We start from the raw sequence: 22602 nt of genomic DNA on the forward strand, positions 1-22602 counted from the left end.
GGGATTTCTTTTTACCAAGAAAATGTATTGGCCTAAATTTATGAAGACATTTTTTATTAGATGTGTTTTTTTTATAGCAGAAAGTAAAGAAAACTTTTATAAAAATCAATTGTGTGTTTTTTTTTTTTTTTATTGTTTATAGCACACAAAAAAAAAAGACCCAGAGGTGATCAAATACCAAAAGAATGGTCCATTTGTGTGGTGGGGGTGGGAATGACATAAATTTCATTTGGGTGCAGCGTTGCATGAACGCATAATTGTTAGTTAAAGTAATGCAGTGCCATATCGCAAAAAAATGCCTGGTTATGAAGGGGGGTAAATATTCTGGAGGTCAAGTGGTTATAATAAAAGAAGTGATGATTTCAAATACGATGCCTATGGATCTAGACTTTTGGGACACTGTGTGTGTGTGTGTGTGTGTGTGTGTGTGTGTGTGTGTGTGTGTGTGTGTGTGTGTGTGTGTGTGTGTGTGTGTGTGTGTGTGTGTGTGTGTGTGTGTGTGTGTGTGTGAGAGAGAGAGAATATATTGCCAGTTATTGTCATGTTCTCTTTTTAAGCCAGCAGGTTGTGTTCAAATCTCCTTCACCAGACCAATTTTCAGCTTTCAGTGCTCTCACATTTTGAATGGCAATTACTCAGTTATGCAATACTGTACCCAAATTAATTGTTTGTCCCCTTTTTTTTTATTTATTTTTTTATCTAAAACAAAAAAATGGTTTCTTTTGGTGGTATAAAATCACCACTGGGTTCTTTATTTTTTTTTGCGCTATAAATGAAAAAATACAGAAAATTTAGTAAAAAAAAATTGCATTTTTCTTAGTTTCTGTTTATGATTTTTTTTATTTTATTTTTTATCCATTTTGCAAAATTTTATATATATATATATATATATATATATATATATATATATATATATATATATGAAAATAAGTATTTGAACACCCTGCTATTTTGCAAGTTCTCCCACTTGGAAATCATGGAGGGGTCTGAAATTGTTATCGTAGGTGCATGTCCACTGTGAGAGACATAATCAAAAAAAAAAATCCAGAAATCACAATGTATGATTTTTTTAACTATTTATTTGTATGATACAGCTGCAAATAAGTATTTGAACACCTGAGAAAATCAATGTTAATATTTGGTACAGTAGCCTTTGTTTGCAATTACAGAGGTCAAACGTTTCTTGTAGTTTTTCACCAGGTTTGCACACACTGGAGGAGGGATTTTGGCCCACTCCTCCACACAGATCTTCTCTAGATCAGTCAGGTTTCTGGGCTGTCGCTGAGAAACACGGAGTTTGAGCTCCCTCCAAAGATTCTCTATTGGGTTTAGGTCTGGAGACTGGCTAGGCCACGCCAGAACCTTGATATGCTTCTTACAGAGCCACTCCTTGGTTATCCTGGCTGTGTGCTTCGGGTCATTGTCATGTTGGAAGACCCAGCCTCGACCCATCTTCAAAGCTCTAACTGAGGGAAGGAGGTTGTTGCCCAAAATCTCGCAATACATGGCCCCGGTCATCCTCTCCTTAATACAGTGCAGTCGCCCTGTCCCATGTGCAGAAAAACACCCCCAAAGCATGATGCTACCGCCCCCATGCTTCACAGTAGGGATGGTGTTCTTGGGATGGTACTCATCATTCTTCTTCCTCCAAACACGGTTAGTGGAATTATGACCAAAAAGCTCTATTTTGGTCTCATCTGACCACATGACTTTCTCCCATGACTCCTCTGGATCATCCAAATGGTCATTGGCAAACTTAAGACGGGCCTTGACATGTGCTGGTTTAAGCAGGGGAACCTTCCGTGCCATGCATGATTTCAAACCATGACGTCTTAGTGTATTACCAACAGTAACCTTGGAAACGGTGGTCCCAGCTCTTTTCAAGTCATTGACCAGCTCCTCCCGTGTAGTCCTGGGCTGATTTCTCACCTTTCTTAGGATCATTGAGACCCCACGAGGTGAGATTTTGCATGGAGCCCCAGTCCGAGGGAGATTGACAGTCATGTTTAGCTTCTTCCATTTTCTAATGATTGCTCCAACAGTGGACCTTTTTTCACCAAGCTGCTTGGCAATTTCCCCGTAGCCCTTTCCAGCCTTGTGGAGGTGTACAATTTTGTCTCTAGTGTCTTTGGACAGCTCTTTGGTCTTGGCCATGTTAGTAGTTGGATTCTTACTGATTGTATGGGGTGGACAGGTGTCTTTATGCAGCTAATGACCTCAAACAGGTGCATCTAATTTAGGATAATAAATGGAGTGGAGGTGGACATTTTAAAGGCAGACTAACAGGTCTTTGAGGGTCAGAATTCTAGCTGATAGACAGGTGTTCAAATACTTATTTGCAGCTGTATCATACAAATAAATAGTTAAAATCCAGAAATCACAATTTATGATTTTTTTTTTTTTTTTTGATTATGTCTCTCACAGTGGACATGCACCTACGATGACAATTTCAGACCCCTCCATGATTTCCAAGTGGGAGAACTTGCAAAATAGGGTGTTCAAATACTTATTTTCCTCAATAAATATATATATATATATATATATATATATATATATATATATATATATATATATATATATATATATATATATAATAATTTTTTTTTTTTGTCAAATTTATACTGCTACATATCTTTGGTAAAAATAATCACAATCCGTACATATTATTTGGTCTTTGTGAACGTTATAGTCTCTACAAGCTATGGTGCCAATTACTGGAAATTGATCACATCTAATGTACTGCTGGCCTGTCTCATTTCTTGAGACACTAACAAGCCAGGAACGTAAAAATGACCCCTTTTTTGGAAAGCAGACCTTCCAAGGTATTTAGTAGGAGGCATATGTACGTCGACAGAATGGCACGGGCAGGCAGATTGGCGTACAGGTACGTCCCTTTAAATCTGCCGCCCAGCGGGTGCGCTTGCGTGCCTCGTGAGCATGTTTGCGGGTTCCGGGACCCGCGATGTTCCTGGGCCGCCCACGATTGCAAGGCATTTTCCTATTCCTAGTGACAGTCACTGATGGCTGTTCCCCGTGATCGGGAACGGTCATCGGTCACGTGTAGCCACGCCCCCTAACGGTAAGAATCACTCAACCCCTACAGCGCCACCCAGTGGTTAACCCCTTCACTGCCAGTGTAATTTTCACAGTAACCGGTGCATTTTTATAGCACTGATCGCTGTAAAAATGACATTGGTCCCAAAAATGTGTCAAGAGTGTCCGATGTGTCTGCCACAATGTTGCAGGTACAATTAAAAATCGTTGATCGCCGTCATTACTATTAAAAAGAAAATTATTAATAAAAATGCCATAAAACTATCCCCTATTTTGTAGACGTTATAACTTTAGCGCAAACCGATCAGTAAACACTAATTGCGGTTTTCTTTCTTTCTCATTTTTGTTAAAAAAATGTAGAAGAATATCGGCCTAAACTGAGGAAAACTAATATTTTTTTTGGGGGGGATATCATAGCAAAAAGTAAAAAAAATCTATTTTTATTTTCAAAATTGTCACTCTATTTTTGTCTCTATAGTGCAAAAAATAAAAACCGCAGAGGTGATTAAATGCCACCAAAAGAAAGCTCTATTTGTGGGAAAAAAAAGGACGTTGATTATGTTTGGGAGCCACATCGTACGACCGTGCAATTGTCAGTTAAAGCGACGCAGTGCCGAATCGCAAAAAGGGGCCTGGTCTTTGACCAGCGTAATGGTCCGAGGTTGAAATGGTTAACAGGATATTTCTCTCACATGGCCTGTGCATACCACGAATAACACCCCAAAACACATTCTGCTACTCCTGGGTATGGTGATACAAACAGAGGCCACAAAATGCAGGGAGTACCATGCAGGTAGTCCTAAGGACCTAAATTGCACATTTAATTTCTTGACTACCTATTATCAGAGGTGTATCTAGTGAAAAAAGCGCCTATGGCAAGCACTGAAACTGCGCCCCTGTCGAAACATTTGAAACCCATCTTTCAGATAACCTTAACAAAGAAAACCGCTAACAAAACTAGTGATATTTATCATCCCTTGTGATACCTTGGGTAGTAACATATCCTCTTTATGGAGAAATCTGGGGTTTATTAGACCCCTGATCCCTCCTCTGCCCTCCAAGGCCAGGTAAATGCAGAACCAATACTGGAAGTGATGAAATATTCATCACTTAAAGCGGAGGTTCACCCTATATTTTCACTTTAGCTCAATGAAAATGCTAGCCATAGACCGTAATTCGTGTTATTTTTTTTTTCCTTGATCCTTACCCTTTTTCTGCTGCCGTTTCTGCGCTGTCAATCAAAATCCGCCGCGGGTAGTGGGCGTGTATGTTCATTCTCCCCCCGACCAGCGCTAGTGTTTGTTAGGGACAGGGCTGGAGGCGGTGCTGGCGATAATGTCATTCAGAATGTTGCTCCGCCTCCGCCCGCCCACCCGAGTCTGTCTTTCACGGACCTGCTTTAGGGACGGGGCTGGAGATAATGTAATTTAGAATCCTTCTCCACCTCCGCCCGCCCACCCGAGTCTGAGTTGTGCAGTGTTGAAGGCGCGGCGAATGCTGGGACAGCATTCACCGCATCCCAGAAGTAAACAGTGGTGGGCTTCAGGAGTGCCCACAAACAAGATGGAAACGTCCATCTATCTGTTTTATAAAACATCCTTTTTCGGCAAATCGGAACGATCGTGGCTGCTTCTATAGGACTGGTGAGTGAGACATTAGCTATATTAACAGCGGCAGAATCATATTAAAAAAAAAAAAAATCGTTTTCCCGCAGAACCAGCGCTTTAAGGCCTCAGTTTTCACAGAGGAGAGGGAGAAACTGATGTTCCTCCTTCTCTGTGCGCTGCCAATCTGACCAGATGGAATGGGAGAGCCTGGGAGAACAGGGGAGGGTTGTGGCTGAACGCAGCAGGGATAGCGCTGCCATAGTCCATTGGCAAAGGTGCTGAAAAGGAGATCCTGCCTATACTCGGGGGGGAGGGAAGAAGAGACCCTTGGACCCTGGTAAGTGCCTTGCTGCCCAGCCACTCAACAGTGCCCCCTTCATATGGCGCCCATAGCACTTGCCATGGCTGCCATACCCTAGATACGCCACTGCCTATTATGCCACGTACACACGATCAGTTCATACGATATCTGATTTTTTTTCATCAGATATCCGATGAAGCTGACTTTCATCGGTCTTGCCTACACACCATCAGTTAAAAAAACGATCGTGTGCAACGTGGTGACGTAAAATACGACGTGCAGAGAAAAATAAAGTTCAATGCTTCCGAGCATGCAACGACTTGATTCTGAGCATGCGTGGAGTTTTGACCGATGGATTTCCCCACAGAGGATCGTTTTTCTATTTGTTTTTTTAACCATCAGAACATTTTAAAACCGGATGGACCGTTTTCAGACGAACCGATCGTGTGTACAGGGCACTACACTTTTGAAGGCCCTGGAGTACCAGGATGATGTAAACACCCACAAAATTAACCCCAGTTTGGAAAGCAACTCCAACCCCCCCCAATACATAATCTATGAGACATAATGAGTCTTTTGAACATGTAATTTTTTTTCCACAAGTTTTTAGAAAACGTGGAAAGAAAATTAAATTTTTCTTTTGTTTTTTTGTTCGTTTTTTCAAGGAGCACCATCAGATGTTCTAGGGACATACATTTCAAATCTAATTTCCTACCTATTACACTTTTGTGAGTAACTGTATGGCACATGAGCACATCGCATGAATTAAGATAAAAAGACTTTGTGGGCATATCATGAAGGGGTAATTATAAAAAAAAAAAAAAAAATTATCTTTATTATAAAAATTATTAAAATGACATATAACCGACAAACATCCTATTACTTGACAAGGTCAACAGATGCCCAATAAAACAGACATGGAGGTATGGATCCTTTCACTAAGTAGATGAGAGCGGTCCATAATAAATGCAAAATAAGCAGTATATGTATACAGTATATCAAGGGATTCGGTTCATAAGCTCCTCCATGCTTGCTTGTCAAAGCGTTGTCAATTGGGAAGCAGGTAAGAGGGGCTCAACATCAACCACGCACTGCTGAAGACTACAAGGCGAGGCGCCTCCACCCTACTCTGGGTTTTTGAGTCTGTCTCCACTAATTGAGCCCTCAAATAAGGGATACCCGACATACACCCCCCCCCCCCAATCACATGTGAATAGTTGAATGTCTTTAACATCTGGAAGTTAATCCCCTTGAAGGATTGGTTCAATCGGTACCCGGTCTCAAGGCCTATCAACACCTACCCAGTATGTCCTGAAGAAGCTATTGAATTGTGAAACACGTTGACAAGCAAGCATGGAAGAGCTTATGGACCTAACCCCTTGATATATACTGCTTATTTTGCATCTATTCTGGACCTTTTTCTTCTACTTCCATACCTCCATGTCTGTTTTATCGGGTATCTGTTGACCTTGTCAAGTAATGGGGTGTTTGTCGGTTATATGTAATTTTAATAATTTTTGTAATAAAGATACATTTTTTTATAATTACTGCTTCATATGCCCACAAAGTCTGCTTTTTCCTCGAGAGTTTTTTTTTTTTTTACTCCTTTTTTTAATCCTATATGGCTTCAGTAATGAGACACTTACTGTAAGTTGCAAAGGGCAGGTTCAGACCAGCACAGAGCACACTAACCATCCTGTAGCAGATGATGCCAGTCTGAAAAGGAGGGTCCCACACCACTGGTATTCAAAAGAAACTTTATTGGAGACTGCTCAGACAGAGCATGGTTCTGTCTGAGCAGTCTCCAGTAAAGTTTCTTGTGGATGATACCAGCTGTGTGTGACCCTCCTTCAACTGGCATAGAATTTTATTCTCCTAATTCTAATGAGATGATTTAATGGGTTATCAGTGTTTATCTGGTGCTTTTTCTTTTCCCTATAGTCTTCTATGGGGCTAGCTACACCACTCATGTCCAGAGCAGTTGGCAACTGGTATGGAGAGCTGAATAGACCTTTCAATCTAGACATGGGTGGTAAGGTGTAGTTTATAGGCCATTTAACACTGGCAGGGAGTGCAGTTTTAATGCTGATGGTGTTGATAATGTATGTTAAGTCACTATGCATTGCTTTTCACTTATAGGTTGACTGTGTTTCATCCCCCTTCTTCCCTTTTTTTTTTTTTAATGATGGTTTTTAAACCAATAACTCTTTTGTCTAGCGTATAGCCACTGGAGCAGTAAATTCTGGATGATGATGAACCGAGTTCCCACACAAAAAAGAAGTAACATGAAGAATCAACACAGGTTGTATTAAAAAAAAATATATATACTGTAGCTTTACATTTGTCCTATGTAGCATATCTAATGACGAGGTGACATGGAACACGTCTATTTCCACAGACATGTCTAAAATCTTCCCTTGCTTTTCTAATAACCCAGGCAAGGTTAATTTCATAGAATTACAGCCTAATGTTTAACCCTTTCACGCCCAAGTAACACATACTGTATATGCAGCCTCACGGAAGTGGGCTTTATTCCATGGGGCTGCACATATGCGTATCTCCCTTTGTGCTGGAAGGGCGCCACACAGATCGCTCCCAGCAACAAGAGCGGGGTCTACCTGAGATGTACAGTGCCTTGAAAAAGTATTCATCCCCCGTCAAACCTTTCACATTTTGACATGTTACAACCACAAACAAATGTATTTTATTGGGCTTTTATGTGATAGACCAACACAAAGTGGCACATAATTGGAAGGAAAGTGATAAATGTTTTTTAATATTATTTACAAATAACTGAACAGTGTGGCATGCATTTGTATTCAGCCCTTTTTACTCTAGATTTTAGTTGGGGGTATTAGAGGAACCAATTACCTTCAGAAGTCACCTAATCTGTAAATAGAGTGCACCTGTGTGTGATTTTTAATCTCAGTATAAATACAGCTGTTCTGTGAAGCCCTCAGAGGTTTGTTGGAGAGCCCAAGTGAACAAATGGCATCCTGAAGGCCAAGAAACGCACCAGACAGGTCAGAGATAAAGTTGTAGAGACATTTTAAAGCATGGTTAGGTCATAAAAAATATCCCAAGCATTGAATATCTCACAGTGCACTGTTCAATCCATCATCCAAAAATGGAAAGCGTTTGGCACAACTGCACACCTACCAAGACATGGCCGTCCACTTAACCTGACAGGCTGGACAAGGAGAGCATTAATCGGAGAAGCAGCAAAGAGGCCCATGGTAACTCTGGAGGAGCTGCAGAGATCCACAGCTCAGGTGGGAGAATCTGTCCACAGGACAACTATTAGTCGTGCACTCCACAAATCTGGCCTTTATGGAAGAGCGGCAAGAGGAAAGCCATTGTTGAAAGAAAGCCGTAAGCAGTCCCATTTGCAATTTTCGAGAAGCCATGTGGGGGACACAGCAAACATGTGGAAGAAGGTGCTCTGGTCTGATGAGACCAAAATTGAGCTTTTTGGCCTAAAAGCAAACCGCTGAGTGTGGTGGAAAACTAACACTGCACATCACCCTGAACACGTTATCCCCACCATGAAACATGGTGGCGGGAGCATCATGTTGTGGGGATGCTTTTCTTCAGCACGGATAGGGAAGCTGGTCAGAGTTTATGGGAAGATGGACGGAGCAAAATACAGGGCAATTTTAGAAGAAAACCTGTCTGGGTCTGGGCAGAGGTTCACCTTCCAGCAGGACAACGACCCTAAACATACATCCAGAGCTACAATGGAATGGTTTAGATCAAAGCATGCTCATGTGTTAGTATGGCCCAGTCAAAGTCCAGACATAAATCCAATTGCTGTTCAGACGCTCTCCATCCAATCTTACAGAACTTGAGCTATTTTGCAGAGAAGAATGGGCAAAAATCGCTCTCTAGATGTGCAAAGCTGATAGACATCCCCAAAAAGACTTGCAGCGAAAGGCGGTTCTACAAAGTATTGACGCAGGGGGGCTGAATAGAAATGCACACAACACTTTCACATTTATTTGTAAAAAAAAAATCATTTTCCTTCCACTTCACAATTATGTGGCACTTTGTGTTGGTCTATCACATAAAATCCCGATAAAATACATTTAGGTTTTTGGTTGTAACATGACAAAATGTGTAACATTTCAAGGGGTATGAATACTTCTTCAAGGCACTGTACATTATGCACAGATCAGCCATTGGATTATGACCACTGACAGGTAAAGTGAATAACATTGATTCCCGCCCAACAATGGCACCTGAAAGTGGGTGAGATATATTATCCAGCAAGCAAATATGTTTCTGAAGTTGATCTAAAAAATGGGAAGAAGGTAAGTCAGCGGAGGAAGTATGATGCTTTGTCTAGTGGAGTCCATGCCTCGATAAGGCAGGGCTGTTGGCAGCAAAAGGGAGACCTACTCCATATTGGGTGGATGGTCATAATGTTATAGCTGATCAGTGCATTTGCCAGAAGTCATTCAATAACGCTTATTTTGGAGTTTCTTTGGAAAAGGCTATAAAATGCCACAGTGTTTTTTTAGTTTTGTTTTTAATCCATAGCCAAATTCAAAGGAAAAAGGATATTGCCACTATAGCAGTAAATATCACTTTGTGTTTCCATAAACAAAGCACATCCTGTCTCCAGAACAATGGATGGTGATAAACTTGTATGAGATGAAAGCCGCCACTCCACCATGGGACTATACAAGCATCCAAATAGTTCAACTCCGCATGTAGGCCAAAAGGGGTCTTAATCACAACTTTGTTTTTTACATAAACAAAATAATCATGGGAAACATTGTGAATTTTTTTTTTTTTTTATATCAAGCATTTTTGGGGCAATTTAGTGCTTAATGTTTATTTTTTTTTTATTTTTTATTTTTTTACCTTTTTGTGTCATCAACCATGCATTATAATCACTCTTCCTGCAGAATAAGGACCTGTTTGTACTCTAACTTGATTATCTTGTACCCATATCATATCATATATCATATCATATAGCATATAAATAATCCACATTTATTAGTATGCTTTTCCCGTCACCTTTTGTCAGAAATCCTTGTGTTTTTGTATCTCAACAAAAATCCTTGCAATTCCTAGATCGCTCATGTTTAACATCATGACACATCGTTTTTATTGACTTAAAACAATTTTTATGTTCTAGAACTTTGAATAGCGTTGTGAGGAAACTCAGAACCAGTAAACAAACTATCAACCTTTCTTTGAGATGTTGCAGGCTACATTCATTTCTTAAGAGGTAAGTTGGAAAGATTTGTCATTTTTTGTTTAACCTATATTAAAGAGTAACTCCACTTTTTAAATATTCTTCAATAAACATGGATTTTTAATATTGGAAGTGCTGCCACTTTTCTCTTTGCCTTATGGAACTTTGGGTTGCGGACCAGGCAGGCACCAGGCAATTGACAGCAGTACGGGACTTCATTTGGTTATATTTTAGGTGCAACTTTTCTTTTTCTGTTCTGAATGGGAGTGACTCTTTCATTATTAATCAACTGATGTACTTGGATTCTTCCAATGGCAAAAATGCAGGATCTGCATCCCTTTTTAGATGCGAGTTACCCTTTTGAGAGTATCTCATCAAAAGTGATGGTTTTGGGCCAGATTCACAGTGGAGATACCACGGAGTATCTCAGATACCACGGAGTATCTCAGATACCACGGAGTATCTCAGATACTCCGTCGTATCTCTCAGAGTATCTATGCGACTGATTCATAGAATCAGTTACGCATAGATATCCCTAAGATCCGACAGGTGTAATTGTTTTACACTGTCGGATCTTAGGATGCAGTACCGCGGCTGCCGCTGGGGGGAGTTTGCGTCATAAACCAGCGTCGGGTATGCAAATTAGGAGTTACCGCGATCCACAACGGTTTTTCGCGTTCGCTACGTCGCCGCTAGTCTAGTTTCCCGGCGCAAAGTTAGTTGTCGTTTTTGGTGCCTTAACTTTAGTCAGCAAATGTATTGCTGTCTAAAGTATGGCCATCGTTCCCGCGTCGAAATGTAAAATTTCACGTCGTTTGCGTAACACGTCCGGGAATACGGAATTACGCTATGCGCGTCACCGTTCGAAAAAATGACGTCACTTCGCGCAAAGCACGGCAGGAGTTACGAAACGGAGCATGCGCAGTAGGTCCGGTGCGGGAGCGCGCCTAATTTAAATGGCACACGCTCATTTAAATTACGCGGGCTTACGCCGGAGACCGCCGGCGTAGTTTTCATCGCAAGTGCTTTGTGAATCAGGCACTTGCAATGAAAATTTGCGGCGGTGTAACGTATCTACGATACGTTACGCCGCCGCAGTTCTACCTGAATCTGGCCCTCTGTTACAGAGGATGCCTAAAATTGGACTTTGTGATTGGCATGTCAATTTTTTCCCAGAAGTTTGCACAAACAGGAAATTACATTTCTGGGGGTGCTCTGTACACCAGTGTTGTACATAACGTTGCCATGTTACATTGAATTTTATAGAAACGAAAAGGCTGTGGATTGAAAAGGAAGGGTAATTTTGTAATAAAAATTCAATTACAACACAGAGTTGATTTTCTAAAAGTGCAAAATCTGGTGCAGCTTTGCATGGTAGGCAATCGGCTTTTACTTCAGCCCCCATGTCAAATCGCAGCCTATTGCCGGCAACGCCAACTTTGCCTCGCTGCACTGATTTTCAGATCTCCCCTGAACGTGCACTTAAATGCGGGTTTGAAATTTCAGTGTGAACGAGCGTTGAAGCTTCTTCAATTTGGCTTTGACATCTATGCAGAGCTGCACCAGACTTTGCACTCTCCAGTTTTAGTAAATCGACCCCAATGGCTTGTGTAGCAATTGACTGACTGTGCATTTTTGTTTCCCAAGAAAGTGGAGTTACCCTTCAAGGACTCATTTACACCAGATGCAGTCTAACTTGTATGCAAAAAAATAAAAATAAACATATATATTAAATGAGCCTAGTTAACACCATTGCTGTGCTTTTAGGTGTTTTTGTTTTTAACCACGTCATTACCGGCATATTGTAAAATGACGGCCGCAAAGTGGCACTGCTATCCAGGGTGGCTGTCATATGGTTTCCTTAGGCCTCCCGGACGCTAGGGGGCACACGCCTGCCGCGTCAATCGGGTGCCGATGCGCGTACCTGGCGGCTGCGATGTCCGCCAGGCCCCCACGATTGGCAGTTGCAGAGCCAGTTGCAGAGCCAAGGACGTGGATCTGTGTGTGTGAACACACAGATCCACGTCCTGTCAGGAAGAGGAGACCGATGGTGTGTCCCTTGTACATAGGGACACCGATCAGTCACCTCCCCCTGTCAGTCCCCTCCCCCCACAGTTAGAATCACTCCCTAGGACACACATTTAACCCCTTGATCGCCTCCTAGTGTTAACCCCTTCCCTGCCAGTCACATTTACACAGTAATCAATGCATTTTTATAGCACTGATCGCTGTATAAATGTGAAAGGTCCCAAAAATGTGTCAAAAGTGTCCGATATGTATGTCGCAGTCACAATTTTGTAGACGCTATTACTTTTGCACAAACCAATCAATATACGATTATTGAAATATTTTTGGTTAAAAAAAAATGTAGAAGAATACGTATCGGCCTAAACTGAGGAATTGGTCTGGGCAGGAAGAGAATGAAAATGCCCAGTATTGAAGTGGTTAAAAAAAAAGGATAAAAACAATAAATAAATCATAAAATCATGCTGCCTTTTCTAGCGTGTGAATGTATCGCACATGAATGCACCGCAAACCCATGTGACTGTAACTAAAAAAAGTAAACAAAAAATATTTAATGATAAAAGAGAGACCCTGCAGATGCATTACAAATGCATGTAAATGCTGTAATTTTCCAGTGCAGTGGGGGTTAGTAGAACTGAGGCACTGTCAGTCTCTAAGTGCCTAACTCTGCCTAGCTCCTCCATTCACAGAAATCGTACTATAGCTTCTATAGAAAAAGTATTTTATTTTTGTGCTTTTATTTATTTATTTATTTATTTATTTATTTATTTATTTTTAAACAATATACATACAAAAGGCTTCTTTTTGTTGTTGCTCCTGGCAAGTAAACAGAGCAGTGAGCAGCAAAGGGAAGGTAAGCATGTGCAGCTTGTGGGGGTTAAATTTTACAATCTGTTGCTGTGCAAAGCTGTAATTGTAAGGTATGAAAACGCTCATCAAAACTGCTATAACTCGGGAAGTAAAACTTGCTTTGTATGAGGTGTTGTGTTTTTTTTATTTATATATTTTTTTTAATATATAGAATATGTACTGTGTGTGTGTAATACATATATATATATATGTATGTTTATGTATATATATGTGTGTGTGTGTGTGTGTGTGTGTGTGTATATATATATATATATATATATATATATATATATATATATATATATATATATATATAGTGTATGTGTGTGTGTGTATGTGTATATATATATATATATATATATATATATATGTGTGTGTGTGTGTGTGTGTGTGTGTGTGTGTGTGTGTGTGTAATATATATATATATAATAGTGTGTGTGTGTGTAATATATATATATATATAATAGTGTGTGTGTGTGTGTGTGTATTTCTCCTTTTAAATGTGTGCCTTTTTTTTTTTTTAAATAGAAGTCTTCGCTTAAGTACTACAGCAAAGAAACAATTTCACAGTTTTAATGGCAGACAAAAAAGAAAAAGACCAAGATCTGCCCAGAGATCCTTCCAGAAGTCCTCGTCGTGCAGCATAGTAAAGAAAGATACAAAAAAAATCTATTCGTTTGTATTGGATTCTAGTGAGGAAGAGGATACAATGCTTAATGTGAAAAGATATAAGTGTTTAGATGAGACTAAGGAAAGGAATTGCTTGCAGAAACAGAGAGAAAAATCTCCTTCTCCTTCCATGGCAGATATTGTAGCACCTATCAACGCTTGGCAGGAACAGAATACTTCAGAGCATGCAGCCATGGACTCGCCAGCTACTCAAGAAGAAGGTCTTGGAACATCTAGTCAGAGCTTTAATATTAATCCTCTGGACAGCGACAACAGTTTTGATGTAGCAAGCCCCCCTGTCTTTGCCCATGTGCAGGAAGGAAGTTTTAAAGAGCTACTTCAGAGAATGAACTTGGGATACTTAAGAAGTGGTATTGTTAGAGAGAATCCAATCTAACTTATTTTAAACTTATTTTCCATTTGTGTTTGTATTCATGCTTGGGTCAATGCTGATGAACTATTAACACATTGGCAAATGCCAGATAGATAAGCAGAATTTTAACAGAGGGTGAACTTTAATCCCTTGAAAGTGCTTTATGGGAATTTTGACAGTTCTAGTTCCTTCAGATTATTAATTTTAATTGTTTTAAAATATATCTAAACTGGAAAAAAAAACTCAATCTACCTGACAAAAGCATGGTGTTTTATCTGTCACCTAAATTCTGTTTGTCCTTCTGTGCAGTGATGGCTGGAAAAGAGAGAGAAATATTTTTTTGGTAACAAAACTGACTGGACTTTGCATTGTGGCACTTTACAGACCAGAGTGTACTGGTTAAATTATCTGCAAAGCAATCTCTGGGCCCAAAGCCATATCAACAGTGAGCAGGCTAAGCACTAAGCTGCCTCTCAACTAGGAACGGTAGATACCATTTTAAAAATGTTACTGCAGAAGGGGTTAATGCTGAGAGACGGAGTGCTGATGGTTAGTGTTGCATGCACTCTATGCTCTCTGGCCATTTGGTGTTTAGGGTGCTGGCTTTGCACACCTAGCAGCTGGGTTCTGGAGTATCTAAGGCCTAGCCTACTAATCTTAGCCGAGTTGCAGGGTTCTAAATACACGGGGGAGAGTTCTGCTTTATGGGGTGGTTCCTGAGTATGTGCCATGTCTACATACCACCTGAGGTGCTTGATACTGAAGACTTGGAGTGTTTAGCCCTTTGCTAGAGTCTGTGCCATTCGCTGAGGCCTTCTAAGTGCTGTTGGTTTTGGATGCATCTATGACACTATCATGGGGGCCAAATGGCACATTTTGATAGTTGACTCTGATCATGGAAGCCATAAGTTTACTTTCACACCTTCCCCAGCAGAATCCTTGTCAGACCTGCCTGTGGCCTCTGGGCCCTCAGCTGCCAAGGTTGTCTGTGACTGAGTCTCCTAAGTCATTAAACCTACATTACAGGATTCACAGCCTTTCTGCCAATTCTCCGAAACTTAGATAGTTGTGGCCATCATTGGTGCAGTGCGTACCACTTTAGAGCTTGAAGATCATCCTGCAGCTTCTGTCAATGCTGTCCCCAGGGCTTTCAAGGCTGTTGAGACCTTTTTTTGGTGCACTTGCTGATATTGGTTTTCCTTTATGGAAAAATGTTTGACATGTTTTTCCTTCTCGGATATCTGTCCACCTTAAACTTGTTTTGTGGAGTATTTTGTTGACTCTTTGATTACTTTTTAAAATGGCAGTGTAATGGCGGCTATATGTCCCAGTGCGTGTGTGTTTTTTTTTTTTTTTTTTAAATGGTACCCCTGGTCTTAGTGGGTCATGGTGGGGGTGTGCAGGTGCTGAAACTATCCCCTCCTGTGCTTCCAGTGGTTTAACAGATCGGTCCATAGGAATGCGCTGTAAGGCCCCTTTCACACGGGGCGGGTCAGTAATGATCCGCCTCCGTATGGTCAGCGGGGGATCGCTCCGTTGATCCCCGCTGAGCCAGGGGAAGACAGGGCGGTCCCCGCACACTGTGCAGGGACCGCCCTGTCTTTTCTCCGCTCTCCCCTATGGGGGGGGGGATGAACACGGACCGTATGTCCGTGTTCATCCGATCCGCAGACGGAAGGAAAAATAGGGTTTTCTTCCGTCTGCAGAATCGGAACATTGCGGAGGCGGACGAGATCGGGTGTCAGTGATATTATAGGGACCAATGTATGTCCCTTTTTCATCCGCAAACGGATGGATGAAACAGCGGACATACGGTCCGCACGTGTGAAAGGAGCCTAAAAGCAAAAAGTAAATAATGCTTCTGCTTATTAAAATAATTCTTCTACATTCTATTTACATTGGGAATGTAGTGATGTCAGGCCACTCCCATTAATACGATGGCTGGGACAGAATTTTTCTAGCTTTGCCTAGCCTCTCTCTACAGCAATAGATTACTGTTAAAAACAAATTGGAATTGCTGCTGCACAGCTGGCTCCTAGTAAGTTTGGATCAGTTCTAGATCCAGCCCCCATGAAAAAATAGAGTATAGAAAAAAAATATATACAATTTTACTGTGCGTGTGTGTGTGTGTGTGTGTGTGTGTGTGTGTGTGTATAGATATATATATATATTTTGTACACACCCACCCACCAGAGAATGCGTTGTATTCATTGTAAAGAAGTTTACAAGGTGCTCCCTGAATGAATACAATACTGTATGCAGCACAAACTGCCACAACGTATTACGCTTTAACTGCACCCCGAGCCTTATGCAACAAGATGTTGGTCCAAGCCAAATAATTTTTTAGGGAAGCCAAAAATGGTGTCCTGGGTTTAGGTGCTGCATTTGCAATGCAAAGAAATACAACCAAAGATTTGGGATAGACAAGCTTCAAAATCCTTAGAATACTGCAGAGTCTCCAAGCGTACTCTAGAGAGTCTGTGTTTCCATATCAAATCTCTAAAAAGGGTAGTAATCGTTTTTTAATGGAATCCAGATGAGCGTATTGACATACTGCAATGGGGACATCCATATAATTTTGATTTAATCTTCCTCTGACAGTGATGGACAATGGCTGTTTCCACAATGTAATGCTTTTCTATCAAAACTGATATAATAGTAGGATTAGGTTAAAGTGGATGTAAACCCACTCTCATCCTTTCTAAACTACTGCCATAGTGCTGATCTATAATGATATACATGCCTCCTGCATGTATCCTTACATGTCAAATATCTCCCCTCTGTCTGTTATAAGAACTGAAAAACTGCAGATTCTGTGGGTGGGTCTGTTGTCTGGAGCTCGGTGGGTGGAGTCCTGATGTCAGTAGACTCCCTGCCCACCTCTACACTCCCCTTGTCAACATCCATTTTCTCCTGTGTATTCCTTACACTAAATTCTGCTATAATCACTGACCTCCAGTCAAAATCCAGAAAAGTAACCACATGACTTCACTGAAAAAAGAAAAGAGCATTGCTCAGAGCTGGATTAACTCTTTGTGGCAAGACTGGGCACAGATGATGGGACATCTTATACTCTACATTGTGACAGCAAAAAAATCCACCCATTGCAGCTATAACAGCTTCAACTCTTCTGGGAAGGCTGTCTACAAGGTTTAGGAGTGTGTCTATGGGAATGTTTGACCTTTCTTGCAGAAGCGCATTTGTAAGGTCAGGCACTGATGTTGGATAAGAAGGCCTGGCTTGCAGTCTCCACTCTAATTCATCCTAAAGGTGTTTTATTGGGTTGAGGTCAGGCCAGTCAAGTTCTTCCATCCCAAACTCGCTCATCCATGTCTTTATAGACCTTGCTTTGTGCACGGGTCCAAATCATTTGGTGGAGGGGGATTATGGTGTGGGGTTGTTTTTCAGGGGTTGGGCTTGGCCCCTTAGTTTCAGTGAAGGGAACTATTCAAGTGTCAGCATACTAAGACATTGTGGACAATTTCATGCTCCCAACTTTGTGGGAACAATTTGGGCATGACCCCTTCCTGTTCCAACATTACTGTGCACAAACAAGGTCCACGAAGACCTGGATGGATGAGTGAGTTTGTGGTGGAGGAACTTAACTGGCCTCAACCCGAGAGGATACCTTTTGGGATGAATTAGAATGGCGACTGTGAGCCAGGCCCTGTGTCCAACATTAGTGCCTGACCCAACAAATACGCTTTTGCAAGAATGGTCAAACATTCCCATAGACACACTCCTAAACCTCGTGGACAGCCTTCCCAGAAGATTTGAAGCTGTTATAGCTGCAAAGGGTGGGCCAACTCAATATAGAACTATATCGTCTTAAGGCTGGGATGCTATTTAACCACTTAAGGACCGCCTCCTGCACATTTACATCGGCAGAATGGCACGGCTGGGTGCAGGCACGTACCTGTACATACCCTTTAAGTGCCCAGCTGTGGGTCGTGCCCGCGACCCGGTCCGAAGCTCTGTGACCGCGGGACCCGATTGCCACCGGTGTCCCGCGATCGGTCACAGGAGCTGAAGAACGGGGAGAGGTGTGTGTAAACACACCTTCCCTGTTCTTCACAGTGGCAGTGTCACTGATCGTCTGTTCCCTGATATAGGGAAAGGCGATCAGTGACGTCACACGTCCAGCCCCGCCCCCTACAGTTAGTAACACATATGAGGTCACACATAACCCCTACAGCGCCTCCTAGTGGTTAACTCCTAAACTGCAATTGTCATTTTCACAGTAAACCATGCATTTTTATAGCAATTTTTGCTGTGAAAATGACAATGCTCCCAAAAATGTGTCAAAATTGTCCGATGTGTCTGTCATAATGCCGCAGTCACGAAAAAAATCTTAATAAAAATGCCATAAAACTATCCCCTATTTTGTAAACGCTATAAATTTTGCGCAAACCAATCGTTAAATGCTTATTGCGATTTATTTATTTTTTTTACCAAAAATATGTACAAGAATACGTATCGGCCTAAACTGAAAAAAAAAAAATGTATATCTTTTTTTGGGGGTATTTATTCTAGCAAAAAGTAAAAAATATTGGTGTTTTTTTTTTCAAAATTGTCGCGCTATTTTTGTTTATAGCGCAAAAAATAAAAACCGCAGAGGTGATCAAATACCACCAAAAGAAAGCTCTATTTGTGGGGAAAAAAGGACGCACATTTTGTTTGGGAGCCACATCGCACGACCACGCAATTGTCAGTTAAAGCGGCGCAGTGCCGAATCGCAAAAACTGGCCAGGTCCTTTACCTGCATAATGGTCCGGGTCTTAAGTGGTTAAGTTCATGTGGCTGTAAAGGCAGTTCTCCTAATACTTTTGGTAATATAGTGTATAATGTTAATTTTTCCTACTCTGGGCCCCACTTTGTTTCAATAATTTTTTATTAAGAGTTTAACCACTTAAGACCCGGACCAATATGCAGGCTAAGGACCCACTGTGTTTTTACAATTTGGCACTGCGCTGCTTTAACTGGTAATTGCGCGGTCATGCAATGTTGTACCGAAACAAGATTTGCGTCCTTTTCTTCCCACAAATCGAGCTTTCTTTTGATGGTATTTGATTGCCTCTGCGATTTTTATTTTTTGCGGTATAAATGGAAAAAGACTGAAAATTTGGAAAAAAATATGATATTTTCAAATTTTTGTTATAAGAAAAATCAAATAAACTAAATTTTAGTCAAACATTTAGGCCAAAATGTATTCAGCCACATGTTTTAAGTAAAAAAAAATCACAATAAGCGTATATTCATTGGTTTTGCAAAAGTTATAGCGTCCACAAACTAGGGTACATTTTCTGGAATTTACACAGCTTTTAATTTATGACTGCCTATCTCATTTCTTGAGGTGCTAAAATGGCAGGGCAGTAAAAAAAAAAAAAAAAATGACCCCATTTTGGAAAGTAGACACCCCAAGGAAACTGCTGAGAGACATGTTGAGTCCATTGAACATTTTTTTTTTTTTGTCCCAAGTGATTGAATAATGACAATTCTTTTTTTTTACAAAAAGTTGTCACTAAATGATATATTGCTCACACATGCCATGGTTCTATGTGGAATTGCACCCCAAAATACATTCTGCTGCCACTTGAAGACAAAGCCCTTTATGACACTGTTTACATAAAAACATATTTTTTTTTTTTGCAAGAAAGTTAAGTTGAACCCCCAAACGTTATATATTTTTATTAAAGCAAAGGCCCTACAGAATAAAATGGTGGGTGTTGCATTTTTTTTTCCACACAGTATTTGCGCAGCGACTTTTCAAACGCATTTTTTGGGGAAAAATACCCTTTTTTGTTTTCTTTTAAAGCACTAAAACGCACTATATTGCCCAAATTATTGATGAAATAAAAAAGATGATCTTAGGCCGAGTACATGGATACCAAACACGACGTACTTTAAAATTGCGCACAAACTACATACATTTTTAAAAGCCTTTACCAGGTTACCACATTAGATTTACAGAGGAGGTCTACTGCTAAAATGACTGCCCTCGATCTGCCCTTTGCGGTGATACCTCACATGCATGGTACAATTGCTGTTTACATATGACTCCAGACTGACGCTTGCGTTCGCCTTTGCGCAAGAGCAGGGGGGGGGGGGAAACAGGGATGCGCTTTTTTTTTTTTTGTAAACTGTTCCTTCCATTTTATTTATTTTTTACCATTTTTATTGTTACCTTTAGGGAATGTAAATATCCCATATGATAGCAATAGTTAGTGACAGGTACTCTTTTGAAAAAAAAATGGGGTCTATTAGACCCTAGATCTTTCCTCTGCCCTCAAAGCATCTGACCACACCAAGATCGGTGTGATAAAATGCTTTCCCAATGGTGCTGTTTATATCCGGGGGGGGGGGGGGGCAGAAACATTCCCTCCCACTGAATGTAAAAGCAGTCTAGAGGCTAATTCGCCGCTAGGACTGCTTTTACATGAAAGCCGACCGCTGGCTGAAAAGAATGCTGCCTAAACCCGCAGGCATCATTCTGGTATAACCATTCAAAGTCCAGCAACATACCAGTACGTTGATGGTTCTTGTTGGACATGTATTGTAATCTTTTTTTTTTTTTTTTTTCATGCAGCCTGTTGGCTGAACGAAAAAAAAGATTGATCGGTGGGTATGCCCACCATTAGAATACCTCCCTTCTTTCACCCACTTCTAATGATGGGCATACATGCACCATTTATATATGCCGAAGCATGGGGGCATCCTCCCGCAAAAAATTTAGGCCGTGTACACACGGTCAGACTTTTCGTTGGAATTTCGACCGTATGTACGCGGCATAAAAAGTTATGGCACATACACACGGTCAGACTTTTCCACGGGAAAGCCTCCGTATGTATGCGGCATTAGGAGCAAAATCGCTCCTCCGCCCCTAATGCTCCCATGCTGTTAGTGATCGCAGGGATCAGGCCTGTCTCTGCGAACGCTGCAGTTATGTGTGTTTTGTTTTGTAAGTGACAGTGATCGATGGATACTGCACTTGGGTGGGTTGGGCTGGGTGGAGGGGCAAAACTCAGGTGCTAGCAGGTATCTGGGCTGATTCCGCTAACAATGCATTTTTGGGTACCCTAAATTGCTGGGTACGCTAGTATAGATCAGAGCAGGTATCGATCCGTTCAGATACTATACCACTAAGGGCGGTGTATGCTTTGCGTGTGGGTGTAAGCGTTACTGGCACTAACCTAACGCTGCCTGGGGCGACGCAGACCCTGACTGACGCTAAAATGTAATTGCTATCACCCGCCGGGCGATCAGGGGGTTATTGGGTTATATACGGCGGGTGCCCTAATGCTATAAACAGCAAACTAACCAGCTTCAACCGTAACACTTATACGGTGATCACTGGTGAAAGGGTTAACTAGGGGGTTAAAACCTTTGTTAGGTAATATATGGGGGTACCTGACGCTTTCTAAAAACCTGGCGGCGAACCTAAAGTAACTACACTAACTGGCTAACCTGCGTCACCAGTGACACTTATACGGTGATCACTGGTGAAAGGGTTAACTCTAGGGGCAATCAGGGGTTAAAACCTTTATTTAGAAAATTTATGGGGGTACCTAACGCTATAAAAAACTGTCAGCGAACCTCAAATAATAACTAGCTACCTAGCGACACTAATACAGCGATCAGAAAACTGAGTGACGCTGGCAATAGGGGGTGAAAGGATTAACTAGGGGGGGTGATCAAGGGGTTAAACCTTTATTAGGGGGGGGGGGGTAGGGGGCTACCCTGAACCCAAAGGGGCCTAAGACTAGCTGCCCTGCAACTTTTAACTGACACTAAATGCAGTGATCAGTAAATAAATGATCACTGCAATCAGTGACTGGGGGGGTTAAGTGTGCCTATGTGTCAGTGGTCTGTTGGTGCAACTTACTTGTGATGTCTTCTCTCCTCTCGCCGGACGAAAAGACCGACAAGAGGAGAGATGACATCACTTCCTCTGCCTGTGTTTACATTACACAGGCAGAGGAAGCCTATCGGCGGAAGGGGATTGGCTGGGAGCGATCGCGCGAGGGGGTGGCCAGAAACGAACAGCCGCCCCCTCATCCCGGATCGCTCCTACAGCCACGGGAACTGCCGCAAGGGGGGGGGGGTCCCGATCGGGCCCACGTCTAGGCAGGCACGTACAGGTACGTTGATGTGCCTGTCTGTGCCATTCTTCCGACGTATATGTACATGCGGCGGTCGTTAAGTAACATACATAAAATCCAAACACCATCTCATAATATAGTGTCCAATCACGGCTGATCACGATGTATACAGGTAAAGCCGGTAATCGGCTTTTCCTCGCTCGCGTCTATCAAACACGAGTAGATGAGAGCCGATCTGCTGCTCCTCTGACAGGGGGGGTTTGCGCTGATCGATTATCAGCGCAGCCCCCCTGAGGATGCCCACACTGGACCACCAGGGATGTCACTAGACCACCAGGCATGCCCACCACAGGTATGCCACCCTAGACCACCAGGGATGACAATCACAAATAATGGATGCCAATCAGTGCTCACAATGGGCA

The 22602-nt window shown here is 41.7% G+C and overlaps 1 protein-coding gene across 1 annotated transcript in view; it reads left to right on the forward strand.

The window, feature by feature from the left end:
• LOC120943825 overlaps positions 1–15398 on the forward strand; it is a 38868-nt gene extending 23470 nt beyond the window's left edge. The window contains exons 3-5 of the mRNA XM_040357375.1: positions 7180–7264; positions 10106–10198; positions 13568–15398. Of these exons, the coding sequence (XP_040213309.1) occupies positions 7180–7264; positions 10106–10198; positions 13568–14105 (716 nt within the window). The 3' untranslated portion in view covers positions 14106–15398. The remainder of the gene's footprint in view (positions 1–7179; positions 7265–10105; positions 10199–13567) is intronic.
• Positions 15399–22602: the final 7204 nt, after the last annotated feature.

Source organism: Rana temporaria, chromosome 6 (assembly GCF_905171775.1).
Source record: "Rana temporaria chromosome 6, aRanTem1.1, whole genome shotgun sequence".
Lineage (NCBI taxonomy): Eukaryota > Metazoa > Chordata > Amphibia > Anura > Ranidae > Rana > Rana temporaria.